This window comes from Hyperolius riggenbachi, chromosome 5, assembly GCF_040937935.1.
Source record: "Hyperolius riggenbachi isolate aHypRig1 chromosome 5, aHypRig1.pri, whole genome shotgun sequence".
Lineage (NCBI taxonomy): Eukaryota > Metazoa > Chordata > Amphibia > Anura > Hyperoliidae > Hyperolius > Hyperolius riggenbachi.
Window position 1 is genome coordinate 105769396 of NC_090650.1, and position 18913 is coordinate 105788308.

The 18913-nt window shown below is 45.6% G+C and overlaps 1 protein-coding gene across 3 annotated transcripts in view; it reads right to left on the bottom strand.

Moving 5' to 3' along the window:
• DAZL (deleted in azoospermia like) overlaps nt 1-18913 on the bottom strand; it is a 79557-nt gene that overhangs the window by 51684 nt on the left and 8960 nt on the right. For all 3 annotated transcript variants that reach the window (XM_068236099.1, XM_068236098.1, XM_068236100.1), the window contains exon 2: nt 6701-6811. In XM_068236099.1, coding sequence (XP_068092200.1) covers nt 6701-6802 — 102 coding nt within the window. In that variant the 5' untranslated portion in view covers nt 6803-6811. The remainder of the gene's footprint in view (nt 1-6700; nt 6812-18913) is intronic.

The following is an 18913-nucleotide window of genomic DNA, read 5'->3' on the forward strand; positions in this document are numbered from 1 at the left end:
GCGTTCCGCACGCATAGCCATCCGCATTTCTGATCTGAACGGGCCCTAAGGGTTTGGAAAGGTAATACTCTACCATCTATAAATTATTGGAAGCATACCATTAATAGGGCCCTCCCTCTGTATCAAATGACATAAAAATCGTAACTGTTTACAACGCCTTCATAAAATATGGGCGCCATGGTATAATAATGTTACAACGGCCGATACCGTTATGGAGCAGTAATTCTCTGTATTCCTGCACTATGCCGTTTGAAAATGTGGACTGTGAGCAGGTTTATGAGTTGTCCGGGGTTGGGCTCAGAGTCTCCTTTTTCCCTTCCTTTCTTCTTTCTCTTCCTCCTATCTCTTCCTCCTCTCTTTTTTCATTTTCTTCTCTCTAAGCGTTGCTCTCCTACACCATATACTTATGATCTAATGTTATATATCCAAGGCGCAAAGGTCAGATTTTCGCTTCCCACTCTGAACTTGGCCTGTTGGCGTTACCTTATATGTATATAATATACTGCAATGCATTATGCTTATAATTTCTTGTATTTTTGTGGATATGATACTGGTAATGTGTTACATAATTGACTGTATTCTCCTGCCTGTAGGAGCACAACGCTTTTTTCTCTGTAATGTGTTTTTGTGTTTAAAAATAAAATTGATTGGTTTAAAAAAAAAAAAAAAGTTACATAGTGTAACTAACCTTATTTACGCCATGGACTTAAACCGGGGACTGATGTATTAACCCTCCTTAGCGGTAGCCCAGAGTCGGGCTCAGGACGGAAATCCGCAACTCAGAGCGGTAACCCTGAGCTAGATCCATGGGAGGGGTGTAATCTGCAGAGCTGCCACAGATTATCTAGCAGTATGATTTTATAATGTCTAAAAGCGTGTGAAAAAATTGCGCCGTTTTCAGACACTAAAATCTGGAAATAAAATGAACACCAAGGAGGTTAAAGAGGAACTGTACCGAAAATAACATTGAATAAAATTTCATATTGTTTGTGTCAAAGTAGCATGTTTTAAAAAAAAATGTTTCATTACTTTTTTTTAATCAAATTCTTCTAATCAACATAAATGGAAAAAAGACCAGAGGGCCAAATCACAAATTATACCCCTTGAATACATTGGGGAGTCCACTTTTGTAGATGGGGTAATTTGTGGGGATATTTAATTGGTCTTGTACCCTTAGCCCTGCTATAAATGAAGTATGGTGCAAAAAATAAATAAATAAATAAATTAAAATCTTGATTCACATTTTTAGTCTTCTGAAACCCAAATACTTCCATTTTTTATGTGACCATGATACCAAATTACAAATAAATACACACATTTGGTGCCTCTACACAATAAACATTGAAAATAGTTTTGGGAAAAATACACATTGTTGCTTCAAAGTGAAAAAAACAAAAAGTGAAAAAAAAAAACTTCAAAATTGTGCTTATCCGTATATACTCGCATATAAGCCAACCCGCGTATAAGCCAAGGTACCCACTTTTCCCTCAGAAACCAGGAAGAAGTGATTGATTCGCGTATAAGCCCCCTTCCCAGTATAGCCCACTCCACAGTACTGTATCCCTCTATACTGAATCAATTATTAAAACTTAACTTTTAATAAATGTCTCAAAAAGATCTGGCTGATACTGTAATTATACACTTGTAGGTATTGCAGGACCTACTCTGTAAGTAAGTAAATCGGTAGCAAAATGCTATCCCAGGTCCTATAGCAATACAAACAACATATAAAATCACACAACCCCCACCAAACAACCCGACATGTTTCACTTCTACACGAAGCTTTTTCAAGGGAAAAGTGCTAAGATAGTGCAATAGTGATAAGGTGCAAGATTACATTTAAAACAAGTATAAAGTATAGCCTATAGACTCGTAGCATTATAGCAGCCTGCATTAATGCTATAATGCTATGAGCCTATAGGCTATACTTTATACTTGTTTTAAATGTAATCTTGCTCCTTATCACTATTGCACTATCTTAGCACTTTTCCCTTGAAAAAGCTTCATGTAGAAGTGAAACATGTCGGGTTGTTTGGTGGGGGTTGTGTGATTTTATATGTTATTTGTATTGCTATAGGACCTGGGATAGCATTTTGCTACCCATTTACTTACTTACAGAGTAGGTCATGCAATACCTGCAAGTGTATAGTTACAGTATCAGCCAGATCTTTTTTAGACATTAAAAGTTAAGTGTTAATAATTGATTCAGTAGAGGGATACATTGTTGTTAATATTTGAGTTCAGGTTTTGTTGTATTTACCCACTCCACAGTAGCCAGATGTGTCCCCAGTACCAGTCAGCCCCCCTCCCCATACCGAAATATACAGCCCCAAGGATGATAGTTGTGTCTCAAGATGCCACTAGATGGGGGTCAGATATGAGACAGCGATTGCCACACAGGAAGAATCCCTGATCAGGTGGAACGCAGCATGACCAAGTGTCTCAGACATGAAACTGCCATCGCTTCTCTCCCATGTCTTCCCGCCACCTTGTTTTGTCATTGCCATTAAACACTAACAGCAATGGACGGAGGGTGCACGTGCTTTTTTCTTGTTGATTGCAAGTTTGACACTTTTTTCTTCTTCCCTATAACGGAGCACATGTCCCAAAGTGATATGGCTGAAAGAACCTGGCATGAACGGTGAGAGACTTGCTGATGTTCCTTCTCACTTTTTTGATTATATGACACAGTGCCGCACTTTTCCCTTTTTCTTGAGTATAGAGAATCCCTGATCATTTCACCGCTGACACATTGCTTGCACACACTGCTCCACGAGCCACGGGACACAGGTAGTCTTGAGCAACACACTCCGCATACCACGTTGCAGAGGATGCGGGGCACGGACACAGCAAGGATCCAGCTGGCAAGAGCAGAATTACTAGTGCACAAACCTTGCACTCCTCTGCCATTAACAAAACAAATAATTCTGCATAATGTACAGCTACAAGTTGCTTAACCCTCAAACTCTCAGGTCATATGCTGTGCATGTTTTTTCTTTATTGAAACAAGCGTTTTCTTGTCTCCTGGAACTTTATACAAGGTGTCCCTTAGGCTGGTCTCTAACATGCGGGCAGGGTTCTTGGTGAATGATGCACTTTTAAGTCTGCCTTTCTCTTCCTATGGCCCAGCTGCTGATATCGCTTCGTGTGCAGGATGCATGGTGGGTTGCTAACGCTAAGGCAACCACCAATACACACATTGCAGCGGTTCCTGGACGCTGGGCGGGCTGCAAAGGCAACCCCCAGTGAGATTTGCAGCAGTAATGGTGGTGACGTACCTTTTGAAAGCCAGTGGGCATCTGCTATGCACAATGACGTTCAGCACACCCAGCTCCTCTTCCAAATGGACGCCTCCCGCATGTCACTGTTTGTGTTACCATGGCAACACTGGCGTTTTCCCCCAACTGTTACAGTGGCGACAGGGGAGGTAGAAAGTGCGCTTTTCGCCAACCTATCATTTGAAGTGCAACCAGGTCTGTATGCAAATACATGGACCTGTAAGCACTTTCAGAGCACGATGTTATAGCGCGTACACACGCCGTACTTTTCCAAACAACGGGTCCATCAGGCCCTCCTGCATATGGCGTGTGTACGCGCCTTTATACTGTATCTGACCATGGGAACTTTTTTGTTACAGGTTCTCTTTAACCACTTCTCAACCACAGGGTTTTTCACCTGAAAACCACAGCAATTTTAACATTTCAGGGAGGCAAGGGTTAATGGGCTTAATGGGGGGTATAATTTATTAAAAAAACATAAAAAAAACCTCACTGATGCTGTCCACTCACTAATGCTGTGTTAGTTATCTGAGATCCTCTCACGAGTGATCTCAGTAACTATAACAGCATAGCGACTGATACAATGTTTACACACATTCTGCATGAATGAGCACTGTCATTGGCTTTGTGAACATGTTCCCATCAGCCAATCACGGACCAGCGTATGCACTTCCGCGTGCACGCGGACGCGATCGCGCACAACAGGAGTTGCCTATCTACGCCCCTGTGACTCAGGTGAATTTTAAAGGGGCGTAGATAAGCGTGGCAGAGGTTTTTAATTGGTTAAGAGGAGTCTTCACTGTCAAGCATCTTTTACATTATCCAGGTTTGTCATTTTCACCATTTAATATACAGCTCTACATAAAATGTTAAACCTTAAAAAGGAACCAGAGGTGTGAAACCTATGGAGGCCACCATATTTATTTCCATTTAAACAATACCAGTTGTCTGGAAGCCCTGCTGACCTTTCTGGTCAATAGGGTCTAATGCCTAGCAAACATGACATTTTCAGGCAGATTTCCTGCCAGATTGATTATTTCCAACATGTCCAATCTGATTTTCGATCGATTTTCCATATAAGTGAACTGAAAATCCATCGGAAATCAGATTGGACATGTTGGAAATCGATCTGACAGAAAATATGCAAGAAAATCTGTGTGAACCTAGCACAAGTCACATACCTGAAACAAGCATGCAGCTAATCTTGTCAGACATCAGATCTGCATGCGTTTTTAGGATATATGGCTTAAAGTATTAGGGGCTGAAGTTCAGCAGGATAGCCAGGCAATGTGCATTACAGTAGAACAGGGGTCAGGAACCTTTTTGGCTGAGAGAGCCATAAACGCCACATTTTAAAATGTAATTCCGTGAGAGCCATACAATATGTCTTAAACTGGGACAGTAGAGCTCACGTCCCTGTTGCCATGGTGATGTGTTAACAGTTAATTTGCTGGGCAGTGGGAGTGTCAGACATATCTTCAGCCTCTCTTGGGTTTCAGCAACATCAGCAATTGTACAATTAGCTAGCTGACTTGGGGGTTGATTCACTTTGTAGGACGAGATACCCGCATTTTGGCCCAATAGGCTGCCTGTCAAGTGACAGGCAGCCTATTGGGAGAATCAATGTGCGGGGATCTCGTCCTACAAAGTCACTAAACCTGGCAGGGTCCAGAGTGGGACAATTGGAGCAGCCGTTAGTTTTGGGGGGAGTGCGAGTAAGTTATTAGTGCACGCTACAGCAGTAGCATGCCTATTGCCTACTTTGAAAATTTTACTTGCGCTGCCACACTAAGCTGTGCTGCTTGAGCAGTGTAGCTTAGTGAATCAACCCCTACTGATTTGTATGTGAGCCAGATGTAGCCATCAAAAGAGCCACATCTGTCTCTCTACCCCTGCAGTAGAATCTCGTTATAGTAAACTCAGTCCCCAGCAATTGCGTCTGCATAAATATACAATGTATAACCAATTTTGATATAGTAAACTGATATAGGAAACCAGGGCTGTGGAGTCGGAGTTGGAGCAATTTTGGGCACCCGGAGTCGTGGTTTCATACTGAGGAGTCGGAGTCGGGTGATTTTTGTACAAAATCCACAGCCCTGTTAAATATTAGACTAAGGAGTCGGAGAGTTGGGGCCAGTTTGGTTACCCGGAGTCGGAGTTGTGGTTTCATAAACTGAGGAGTCGGGAGATTTTTGTACAGACACTACAGCCCTGTAGGAAACTACCCTTCCTGGTCCATTGGAATGGACTATGAAAAGGATTTTACTGTATTAAAAAATAAACATGTCAGCTTCCATATCCCTCACCTCAGGTATGCTTTAACTGCTTGCCGACCGCGTCACGCCGATGGGGGTGGCGGCAGCCCCAGTACCGCCTAAAGCTGATCGGCGTCAAGTCCGGGGGCAGCAGTTCGCAGGAGATCGCATTTCCTGCTCGGGGGCGGAGCTCCGCCTCGCCTTCAGTCTCCCAGCGGCGATTGCCGCTCAGGAGACTGTTAGACGGCGCATGTACAGCTCTGCGGATCTGCAGCAGCGCTGTACTGGGGACAGCCTATGACAGCTGATCACAGTGATTGCCTGGTAGGCGGAGGGAGGGTCCATAATAAAAAAAATAGTAATGGGTGATCAGACCCCACCAACAGAGAGCTCTGTTGGTGGGGAGAAAAAAAAAGAGGGGGGGGGGGGGGGGGGGGGGGGGGAAATCACTTGTGTGCTTTGTTGTGCGGCCCTGCAGCTTGGCCTTAAAGAGGAACTGTAACGACAAAACGGCCCCTGGGGGGTACTCACCTCGGGTGGGGGAAGCCTCAGGATCCTAATGAGGCTTACCACGCCGTCCTGCGTCCCTCGGGGGTCTCGCTGTAGCCCTCCGTACAGCCGTGACGCAATATTTACCTTCCTGGCTCCTGCGCAGGCGCTCTGATGGCTGTCGGCGCCGAAGTAGGCGGAAATACCCGATCGCCGTCGGGTCTGCTCTACTGCGCAGGCCCAAGTTTCCGGCGCCTGCGCAGTAGAGCGGACCCGACGGAGATCGGGTATTTCCGTCTATTTCCGTGCCGAAAGTCGCCACAGCGCCCCCGCTGGAGCCAGCAGAGGTAAATATTGAAGCTACAGTCGGCTCTGTCGCCGGCTGTTCGGAGGGCTGCAGCGAGACCCCCGTGGGACAGAGGACGGCGTGGGAAGCCTCATTAGGATCCGGAGGCTTCCCCCACCCGAGGTGAGTACCCCCCAGGGGAGGTTTTTGTTGTTACAGAGACTCTTTAAAGCTGCAGTGGCCCTTTTTACATAAAATGGCCTGGACACTGCAGTCCCCAAGGAGGTTAATAAATGAAAGAGGAATAAAGAGGAATATTTCATTTTATCGTCTGGGTCTTTATAGATCATCAACTTTGCAACAAAAGATTCTCAAAAGAAAGCAGCACTTACTTGTACATCAATACCACCAACGAATATGGTATTTGGCATAACTTTGCCTTCTGGAAAGATATAACCAGGTGTCTGATCCTCTTCCTTACATCCTGTAACCATTTTGGTATTCTACAAAAAAAAAAAAAAACAGAAACAAGTTTAGTATAATTTGCACAGAATGTGACCTGAGAAAGGCACCGCATTGCACTATTAACCAGACAAGAAGAGAGACGAGAAGCTCCTGCAAGAGGGTAGGGTCAGAACTTTATTCCTCACCGGATGACACCCACAGCCTCAGAAAAGAGCCAGCATGTATTTGCTGACTTGGTTGACTATCCTACTTTTCCTCCAGTTTCATTCCATTTTGACAAACTAGCGGCAACATTTTTTTTTAAAGAGGGATTGTCAGCCACAAAATAAATTCCATTTACCCACTGCTATGTGTTTAATATGCAGCCTGCAACCTTACCCCGCATTGCAAGCACTATTCAGAAAGGTTTCAGCTTTAATAAATCTCATCTCAGTCAGCCTGGCTCTAATTTTTGCCATTGCCAACAAGAAGGAAGCTTGTCATCACCCCTCCCACAATCCTGCTGGTCATTGATTGGCTAAGGGATGAAATCTAATCTATGCTGTGCTCACATCCATTTACAAAGCAAGCTAGCTATGACAGTGCAGTTTCTAGGAGGAATAAAAAAAGGAAGGGAGGAAATGACATCAGGATTGGCTTCAGTCAGAGGGAATCAAGATGGCAAATGCCAGAAACAGAATTCTCTTTACTATATAAAATTCATTGAAATCAAAATGTGGCCAGCACAATACATCTGTTAAAGTTGTTATCTACTTACATTTTTTTTCCACTGGGAAAGTATGGTTGTCCCTGCTGCTTTAAATTCCTATACAAACCACGGGATTAGGGAGAGAACTGCTGGCAACCGTGCACATTTTAAGTCTGATACACAAATCCAGTTTTGATTCCTCAATTGTACCACTTCCATGTAGTATGAGGACCAACAGATCTTGAATACTATGAACAGATTGGGCTCTGTTCACAATCATTTTCCGCATGCAGAAATGCACTTGCAGTAAATTCCTGACTGAAATAAGACCGCATGCGTAAAATTGTACGCATGGTTTACCCGTATGCGTAAAATCAGCAAAAGCCGGTAATTCCCACAAAATAAAAAAAATATGAAAGGGGGGGGGGGGGGCAACAATATACCAGGGATGTGGTTTAAAGGGATTTCACACTGGAATCAGCCAATGAACCACGGACTTGGAAGAAAATAGACAATCGTGTCTGGAATCCATTCAGTGTCAAACTACAGCCTATGGACACTTGGATCCTATTTATAAAAATGGTTTAACTATTTGAAAGCAGTTCATTTTTTACAAATATGACTTGCGGTCATTGGATTAATTATAACACTTGGATTACAACACTGAACTAAGGAAGCAGGTTACCCCAATGAAACACAATGTTACACTTAAAAAATACCAGAGGCAGAAAAGGTTGGAGAAACAGGGGGATGGCCACCGCTCCCTGCGTTCTCCACCAACACCCCTCTTTCTCACCTAACCCACCCCCCCCCCCCAGCTTCTTCTGGGTCGCCACAAGTCCTCATCACTGCGCAGATGCAAACCTGACTGCACATCCTACAGCAGCCAGGAGCGCTCTGCACATTACATCATGGGCATGTGCAGAGACCACTCCCCCTAAATACCTGATCCCCGTTTCTCCAACCTTTTTCACCTCCGGTATCCTTTAAAGGGAAGGTTCAGGGAGGGTGGGGAAAAAATAAAAATCAATTTCCACTTACCTGGGGCTTCCTCCAGCCCGTGGCAGGCAGGAGGTGCCCTCGCCGCCGCTCCGCAGGCTCCCGGTGGTCTCCGGTGGCCGACCCGACCTGGCCAGGCCGGCTGCCAGGTCGGGCTCTTCTGCGCTCCAAGTCCTTGTACTTCTGCGTCCCACGCCGGCGCTCTGACGTCATCGGACGTCCGCCGGGCTGTACTGTGCATGCGCAGAACTACTGCGCATGCGCAGTACAGCCCGGCGGACGTCCGATGACGTCAGAGCGCCGGCGTGGGACGCAGAAGTACAAGGACTTGGAGCGCAGAAGAGCCCGACCTGGCAGCCGGCCTGGCCAGGTCGGGTCGGCCACCGGAGACCACCGGGAGCCTGCGGAGCGGCGGCGAGGGCACCTCCTGCCTGCCACGGGCTGGAGGAAGCCCCAGGTAAGTGGAAATTGATTTTTATTTTTTCCCCACCCTCCCTGAACCTTCCCTTTAATAAAGCTAATTTTTGACCTATTCACAAGTCTTTATTGGAGGAGGTAAGTAGCCACCACTGCTGCAATCTTAAGTTGTTTTTAAGTATATTATTGTAGGAACTTCCTATTTCCAGTATTATAGGTGGTAGGGTTTGTTTGTTTCTTAACCCCAAAACTTCCATTGGATTCCACGGGCTTGTCATTCACGGTTTCTTGGCCACACTCCGATAAATATACTGTGGAGCAAAATGGTCGATCTGCGAGAGCACAGGCAGTCTATAAACATGTAGCTATGACCTGCACTTGTTGCAAAAAAATTCTGAAGAAACTTTCCATTTTATTCAAAATACAAAGATTTTCAATTGACAAAAACTGAACATGCTGGGAATAATAGCAGTCCATAGGACATCAATAACTGTCTGTCCTTAAAGCATCTGGCATGCAGTAAGGAAGGGAGGTGGACGTCATGACGTGAGAGCGTGCCCACGTCATCCTCCAGGGGACGGTCTGAAACCTCGGCACGGCTCTCAGCGTGGCTAACGGTGGCATGTACCTGCTTCTCCCGCGGGAAGACCGGACTGCTCTGATAGACTACCAGCCCTAGTTCTGCTAACAGGCTGGTGTGGAGGTTTCCCGGATAGGACAGTTTACAGATCCCGGTTACCGACCGCACGGAGTACTAGTCTAAGGTAACAGCCAGCAAGCATTGGGAAGAAGAGTGCAGCGGCAGACGGAGTCTGAGCCAAGCAGGTCAGCCAGTGCCCCCCTGCCGGTGAATTGCCCTGGGTAGAGTTGACAGAGGGAAGAGCAGGGAGGCTTGAAATGGCTGGAGGATCAAAGAAAATATAGCGGAGATATCTGCCCGGGCAGAAGGGACTGAGCTGCCTTCGAAGCAGATAAAATTGGCAAAGAATACCGCAGACTATGAGGAAATCTGGGCTTATTTAAAGGCACTCCCGACCAAGCAAGATTTAGATGAACACACAGAGAAAAGTCCATCGGCCACAAGGTCTGAAGTGGAGGCGATTAAAGAGGAGGCAGCAGGCTACGTCAGCTAAAATGCGAGCCTTAGAAGCCGAGGTGTTGAAAATAAAAAACACTTTGGCCGAACTGCAGCTGGGCAGAGATAAGCAGGTTCCTCTTAAAGGACTTACGAGGCCAATATGGTAAAAAAAGTTAAATACCTATTCAGTTTTTTTGATCGTTAGGGGACTCCATCCGCATGCCCCCTTCCATTCCGCCGCGTTTGTAAATCAATTCCCAGACTCGTGGGGGTCCCGACCCGATCCCTCGGGTCGTCCTCAGCTGCCCCACTGAAGATGGCCGCCAGGTCCGGCCGCGGCTGCGCAGTTCTCACAGCCGCAAGTGCGTCTGCGCAGCTCTAAGTCCTCCTCCAGCTCCGACCTCATTACAGCAGTATTGCGTGCTTTATGTACGCGAGACAGCCAGTAATGAGGTCGGAGCTGGAGGTGAAGATATGCAGAATAGATCCAGGAGATCAAACATCCGGATACGTGATACGGAGACTGTGAGCCCGGATAATCTACGGAAGGTAGCTTAAAGTATATTAAACCGAGTATTGAAGAGGCCGGAAGATCACCCCATAGTTATAGACAGGATCCATCGAGCTCTGGGGCAAGTGCCAAAAACATGCGAAAAGACGAGGGATGTGATCTGTCGTCTCCATTACTTTGCTGAAAAGGAGGGCATTATGTACGCTGCTTGGAAGCACCCGGGTATGTCTTTTGAAGGAAAGAGCATCCAGCTTTATCAGGATCTTGCCGCGTCTACCCTACAGCAAAGGAGGGCTCTCAAGCCTCTAGTGCAAGCGCTACAGAAGGAGGGGGTCCAATACAGATGGGGGTTCCCATTCTCTCTACTTACCAAAAAGGGTTCCTTAGTGTTCACCTTAAAAGATCCAGAGGACCTACCAGAACTCTTTAGGGTTCTGGAGATCACACCTGTTGCCGTGGAGGACTGGGATCCTGTAAACATTATGATGGGTAAGATGCGGCAGGACCGCCGAAGATAGCATTGAGGAATGTACTTGGAACTTTGTTGTATTTGAAAAAATTTTTCTTCCTTTTTTGCTGCTCATCTTAGTGGGACTATTTTTTTTCCCCCTCTACGCCACCTCTCCCTGCTATGGTAACAAAAAGTGGAGACAGTCGCTGTCCACCTGGAGGGAGAGAACACTGACGATGGGGCAATGATTTAAAGGAGGGGTGGAGGGCTAAGGGAAGTTGGGACTCACGGTTCTTGACCCAGGGAGGAGGGGATTAAAGGTTGATGAAATGTATGAACTTGTATAATATGGTGATGCTGTTTGGTCGCTAAGTTTTGCATTAAAGTGAACCTTAAGTTAAAAAAAAACAAAAAACAAAACACACGAGTTCTACTCACCTGGGGCTTTCCTCAGCCCCCTGCAACTGACCGTGCCCTCGACATCTCTCTCCGATCCTCCTGGTCCCGGCGGCGACCACTTCCGGTTTCGCCGTCAGGACCCGACAGGCTGGGAACGCGAGTGATTCTCCGCGTTCCCAGCAACAATAGCTCCCTCTATGTTGCTATAGCAGCTCTCTATGCTGCTATAGCAACCTAGAGGGAGCTATTGTTGCTGGGAAGGCGAAGAATCACTCGCGTTCCAAGCCTGTCGGGTCCTGACGGCGAAACCGGAAGTGGTCGCCGCCGGGACAAGGAGGATCGGAGAGACACGTTGAGGGCACCGATCAGCTGCAGGGGGCTGAGGAAAGCCCCAGGTGAGTAGAACTCGTTTTTTTTTCACTTAAGTGCCTCTTTAAGAGCACAGATATAAAGAAACACCTGAGTGAGGGGAGGTGGTGGGGAAATAACTTAGGGTGAAATGGACTCGGTATTAGGGGGGTGTACTTTAGTAAGGGGTCTATATAAGTAGAATTTCTAAAAAGGTGATAAAGAAAGGGAGGGGGGGTTCTTGAATATTTAAGCTCACTGGGGGGGGGGGGGGGGGGGGGGGTGTAAAGAATATACTTACATGGAGGGATGGAGGTCACTATTATTGACTCTTGGAGATATGAATGAGACGGGGGTGTTAGGGGTGATGTGGTGGGAGGGCTAGGGTAGATTTAGGATAAAGGTGTAACACATATGGTCACAAGTGTGACACACATGATTAAAATATATAGAAACAATAGTGTAAATGATAAAATAAATAACAAGGGAGGTATGTAACAGATAGGGGACCACTCTCACTATGGGAATAAGGACTAATTGTAAAATGACACTAGAATTTTAGGTGCCTTGGGGGCTAGATGGAGGTGAAGGGGGAAGGATGAGGCACTAATAATAAGACACAGGATTACAAAATGATAATAGATGGTGTAGTACGAAGATGTTGTCTAGAGAATACTTTGCTCTTTTCTGGTTTTGTCTGAAATGTAAAGGTGATTTGGGTTTTGCTCTTTTTGGGGGAGAGTTTGTAGAGGGTTGGGACTCAAGGTGGTGCTGGGGCGCACCCTCGACTTCCAACCACAGGGGGGAGGGGGTGGAGTTGGTGGGGAAAATGCATGGGGAGGGAGGTGAGGGAGGTATCTGAACCGGGTCAGGGTCTGGGGTACAATTTCTGTCAAAGAGAGGATTGAGATGTGTATCGCTTGACATGGCCCATTTCCCTGGATCTAGTACAAAGGGGCACTGGAGTTAATGAGGTACACGGGAGGAGGAGGGGGGAAATAGTAAAGAAGAGATTGAGAGTAGAAAAGGGTAGAAGAAGTGAGGAGCGTCCCTAGGGGGAGGAAAGGGCAGACATGGGTTGTGATGTTCCGACCTCACCCTCTAGTGAGGTTTATCGCCCACACCATGAGAGGTAGTGTACCTCTCCAAGTGAGTAGTAGACTGAATCCCCGATCTAATGGGAATAGTGGACGTCCACTCTGATCAAAAAAACGGATAGGCTCTCTTGTCCCAGTCCTTTATCCCTTTTTGCACGGTGTATTTTCCTTTTCTTTGGAGGGGGGTCACGGTTTGTCTACGGTCGTTCCTGGTATCATAGAAGAAATGGGAAGCTCTGGTAACATGACCCTGCTTAATTTATTTTCCCAAAACGTCCATGGCCTCAATATACCAGAAAAAAGGTCTTTGTTACTACGGAACCTGCAGAAGTCCCATACCCAAATTGACTTTTTACAGGAGACCCATTTGAAGGGTGACCAACACCCGAAGAGCTCTAGTAAAAGGTTTCCTACAGTGTTTTACAGTAAAAATTCAGAGGCCAAAAGTAAAGGGGTGGCAATACAGTTGGCAAACAACGTTAGAAGTGAAGGGATGGAAGTTGAGACACCAAGGGGAGAGATTTGTTGGTCAAGGGGATCTTTAATTCCCTTAAGATGACTCTGGGGGTGTTATACGCCCCTAATTCAGGTCAAGAGGGTTTCTTGGAACATTTTCTAAGGAGATTAGAGGAGTTCTGAGGGATCTATAGTGATAGCAGGGGACTTCAACATGGTCATGGATCCGTCTCTAGACTTCTTCAGGCAGAGCTTCTGGGGCTAGGAGGAACCGACATAGGATTACACGGGAACTTACTAAGCGTTAACTGGTAGATATATGGCGTATCCAGCATCCTACCTCCAGAGACTATACGTTTTACTCCTTCCCTCATAGTTCCTACTCACAAATCGATTAATTTATTCGGGTCACATAATTTACAAATCAGAAAAAATTAATGTACTATCAGACCACTCACCCATTAGATTGCAGCTAGGATATAGACCGAGAAGAGAGGGCCCCTGGAATTGGAGGATGAAAGACTCTCTCCTCAAAAACAAAAATATAGTGGGAAAAAAAATAACAAACGAACGAAATAATTATTTCCCTGAGAATGATAGAGAGGGGATCTCACCGATGGTTTTGTGGGAGGCCCATAAACCTGTTTATAAGAAGTGTATTAATAAGGGAGGGGAGCAGGTTAAAAAAAAAGAACGAGAGAGGGAGGTGGGCAACATGTCTCTTGGTGATAGAAGAACTGGAAGCCTTACATAAAAAGTCTCTGTCCCAGGATTTATTGGAGAAACTAACGAGTAAAAGAGAAAAACTTAAAAGTGTACTCTTTACAAAAGCTAAATATGCTGTGTACAGATGTAGACATAGTATATACGAATTCGGAAAATAAGGGGGGTAGACAGCTAGCGAGGACACTTAGCAACAAACCGCAAATTATGTCCCCTTTCTGTGTGACACAGAGGGCCAAAAACACTATAGAAATGAATCCCTGGCTAGGATGTTTGGCAATTATTACGATAAACTGTATGGGATAAAGGAGGATCCGGCTTGGGACGGGGAGAGAATGGAGGGGTATGTAGTGGCCTCGGGCATGGAAGGCATTGATCCTAAGGAGTCTAGTGCAACGGAAGAGAAGATTTCAGGGGAAGAACTGACGATTGGGCAAATGTCGAGGGGGAAGGCTCCTGGCCCTGACGGGTTTACCTTAGACTATTATAGAGAATTCATAGAGATCCTGCCCTATTGGCTCGGAGCACTTAATGCATTGATCGAGAGGAGCACGGAGGGGGAAATTTGGCCGAGTCTTTAGTGTCGCATATATCCGTGATATTGAAGGAGGGTAAAGACCCTTCCTCATGTGCAGGGTATAGACCCATATCCCTCTTAAATGTCGATCTAAAGATCTTTGCAAAGAATCCTGGCCAATAGGTTGTCTCATATAATGAGGAAGGTAATCTATTACGATCAGGTGGGATTAGTGCAGGGGAGGGAAGCACAGGATAACACAATAAGATCCATAGATGTGATTCAGTGGGCAAGATCCTCACCTGGCCCTGTGGTTTTGCTGTCCATCGATGCTGAAAAAGCATTTGACAGGGTAAGGTAGGGATTTATAGAGGTGGTTCTAAAGTCTATAGGTCTGGGAGAAGATATGAGACCCTGTATATTGGCTTTGTATGGAGGATTGAAAGCTAGGGTAAAGGTAAATTGAGAGATGTCACCCCTTATTGATTTGCGGAATGGGACCCGTCAGGGGTGCCCCTTGTCCCCCTTAATATTTGCTCTCACGTTTGAACCCTTTCTTAGGACTATTAGAGGTAATCCAGATGTATCGGGTGTAAAAATTGTGAAGACGGAAAACAAAGTAGCGGCGTTTGCCGACGATATGCTGTTCTACATTACAAAAACCTGGATTCAGATTCCGCTTTTTAATCGTTTTTTCTGATTCCGATTCAGATTTTTAACCTTTACTGCATGCTGCGTGTTCTGATCCGTTTTTCTGTTGAATGTATTCAGGGAAAATCGGAATCGGAAACTGAATCAGAATCGGGAAAACGGATTTGCAATGTGCAGGGAGCCTAAAGGATACCACAGCTGACAAAAAATATTGCTGCATTGTGTGGGGAATTACAAACCCATACCTTTAGCGCCCCCTGCCCCCCTCCGTCTGCCGCCGTTCCTCTAATATTCCTGCCGGCGGTTTTTGTCAGCTGTGGTATCCTTTAAGGCCTTCGAAGAATATGGAGTGGTATCAAATATGAAAATAAATTGGGACAAGTGTGAAGCCCTGGCCATCGGTATGAGGTCGGATGAAATGAAACATATCCAGGAGTGTCTCTTTTAAGTGGGTGAGGGAAGTCCCTAAAATATCTGGGAATAAGATTAGCAGCTAGTGTACCGGATCTGGTGAGGCTAAATTACTATCCAATGTTGGATATTTTACAAAGAGACCTGGATAAATGAAGAAAATTGAGGCTCTTAGATGAATGTGATGCCGAGGCTACTGTATCTCTTTCAGACTCCCCCCCCCCCCCCTTGCCTGTGTGCTTTTTCAATGAGGTCAGAAGGGCCTTCACAAAGTTTATTTGGTTGTCCAAAACTGCGAGGATTAAATTTGCCTCATTAACTCAACCAAAAAGTAAGGGTGGCCTAGAGCTGCCATTCTGACAAGGGTGGTAGACTGGTGTACAAATGGTAAAACTAAGCAGTGGGTCCACCTAGAACAGGAACTATTGAAAGACTCCCTGGAGGTGCTCCATGGCTCCCTTATGTTCCAAGCTCCTGTTCTCCAGCAGGGGTATTGGTCGACCACACACTTAAAGTGCTGGACAGAGTGAGGTCTAACGTGGGGATCTCCCCAAATCCCTTCCCTTCGATGCCCATATTGGGAAACCGCAAATTCTTGTGGGGATGTCAGAGGGGTAATATTAAAGTATGGCAAGATGGGGAGAACTACAGCTAAGAACCTTAATAGCAAATGGCATCTGGAAAAATGAAAGAGGTAGCGGAGACAGTGTTCTCCCCAGGCTCTTTTAGCCGGGTGCTCCACCCGGCTAGATTTGGTGACCACCCGGCTGTCATTGGCTCACCTTCTCACCACCTCCTATGCTGTAAGCAGAGTTGCCCTGCATTTTCATCTCTACCCACCCGGCTGCTTTTTCATGCCACCCGGCTGGAAAATAATTCTGGGGAGAACACTGGGAGACTTTAAAATTAGAGAGGATTAATTATTGGAATTTGATACAATTTAGACACTTTTTGTTCTCGCTGAGTGGTAAGGAGGAGCTGTCTAGAGGTCTGACAGGTTTTGAGGAGCTCTGCCTGGAGGAGGGACGGAGGAGGGGATCCCTGGCCAGGATATATGCTTTGTTGGGGGCCGGGGTGGATCACACTCAGACATAACAAGGTAAACTGGGAAAAGGACCTGGGGAGGGAATTAACTCAAACTCAGTGGGAAAGAGTAATTAAAATGACACACTGGGCCTCGATTTCTTCTAGAATCCAGGAGTCGGGCTATAAAGGGGAGTATGAGGTGGTACTATACCCCTGACAGGTTGAATAGGGTGTGTGGAACTGACCCCATGTGTTGGAGATGTGGAGAGGAAAGGGGGGATATGCTACATATGTTCTGGACCTGTAAGGTGTTAAAACCCTTCTGGACGGCGCTTAAACAACATCTAAGAGACCTGGCGGGAATCCCGTGTTCGGATGACCCAGCTGTATATATCTTACATCTTAACACCGCGGGCCTGAGGACATATAGGGTGTCTTTGGGGATGCATCTAATAAATGCCGCTAGAATTGTGATTAGTAGACACTGGAAGTCCCCCCTGCCCCCATCTGTCTGAGTGGAAGGAGGAAGTGGACCATATCCATAGGATGGAGGATCTCATGTATAATAAGTGGGTAGAGTTTAGTGGGAGAGGTGGCTAGGAAGGGGAGGCACTGGATTTGGACTAGGGCCGTGGACGGGGTATAAATGGATAGGTAGACAGAGGAGGGCAGAATGAGAAAAGCGAGGACCAGGAATCGACCTTAAGACAGAAAGGGTGGGGATGGAGGGTGAATTCTGTTTTCTTGAGGTATTCTTTTTTCTGTTATGGTATTTTTTTAATTTTTCTTCTCATGGATCCTCTTCTCTTCTTTATACTGTATTCTCCTAATTAGCTAGCCCATGGTAGTTTAGGTATGTTAGGTGGTAGTGGAGAGTTATCCAGCAATGGACTAAGGAGGATATATCCTAGGATAGAGCTCAAACTTAAAAGACGCATTGCTGGTCGTATGAGATTGGATACAAAGGGGAAGGGCCAAGCGAAGCGAAGCTGTAGAGTTCTCTCCCCCCCCCCCCCCCCCATTTCCTTTTTCCTCCCTCTTTTTTTTTTTTTTTAAGATAAGGGCTCTGGTCATTGCAGTCTTAATTGGTATCATCCCGATTCAAAACTTCTTGTATTCTTACGTCTTAAAGGGGAACTGGAGAGAGGTGTATGGAGGCTGCCATGTTTATTTCCTTTTGAGCAATACTAGTTGCCTGGCTGTCCTGCTGATCCTCTGCCTCTAATACTATTAGCCATAGCCCCTGAACAAGCATGCAGCAGATCAGGCGTTTCAGACTTTAAAGGATACCCCAACTGAAATGTGACATAATGAGATAGACATGTGTATGTACAGTGCCTAGCACACAGATAACTATGCTGTGTTCCTTTTTTTATTTTTCTGCCTGAAAGAGTTAAATATAAGGTATGCAAGTGGCTGACTCAGTCCTGACTCAGACAGGAAGTGACTACAGTGTGACCCTCACTGATAAGAAATTCCAACTATAAAACACTTTCCTAGCAGAAATGGCTTCTGAGAGCAAGAAAGAGGTAAAAAAGGGGAATTTCTTATCAGTGAGGGTCACACTGTAGTCACTTCCTGTCTGAGTCAGGACTGAGTCAGCCACTTACATACCTGATATTTAACTCTTTCAGGCAGAGAAAGAAAAAAAGGAGCACAGCATAGTTATATGTGTGCTAGGCACTGTACATACACATGTCTATCTCATTATGTCACATTTCAGTTGGGGTATCCTTTAAAGTCAGATCTGACAAGACTAGCTGCATGCTTGTTTCTGGTGTTATTCAGATACTACTGCAGAGAAATAGACCAGCAGGGCTGCCAGGCAACTGGTATTGATTAAAAGGAAATAAATATGGCAGCCTCAGTATACCTCTTACTTCAGTTCCCCTTTAAGTGCAACTCACGGACTATCTTGACTATGATATTGGCAAATGTTTTGTTTTATATGTGCCTAAGGAAAGATGTCTTATAAATTTTTGGTGGAAAAAGAGAAAAAGGGAAAAAAAAAATCTGGCACTAATGGAAAAATTTGTCAAACCGGCAACACCCCCAAAATGGATTATATATACATTTACACCATCATAAAGTTCATGCGTCTCTTGGCATGGCAACAGACACTGATGGCCACAAGCTATTTCCAAGACAAAGTGCAATAACATCCCGATCTGATTAGATAATGATGAACCTAAATCAAACTGATAAAAGCAGGGAATCTGTAGGGTGCTGGTAGAAGCTCCAGGTAAGTGAAACTGTCAGCTTGAGTTAAGGTACCTATACACTATGTTGATTTCCCGCCGAAATGCAGCAGATTTGATCACTGTGATCGAATCTGCTGTGAAATAGTTAACGCAACTTGACAGATTTT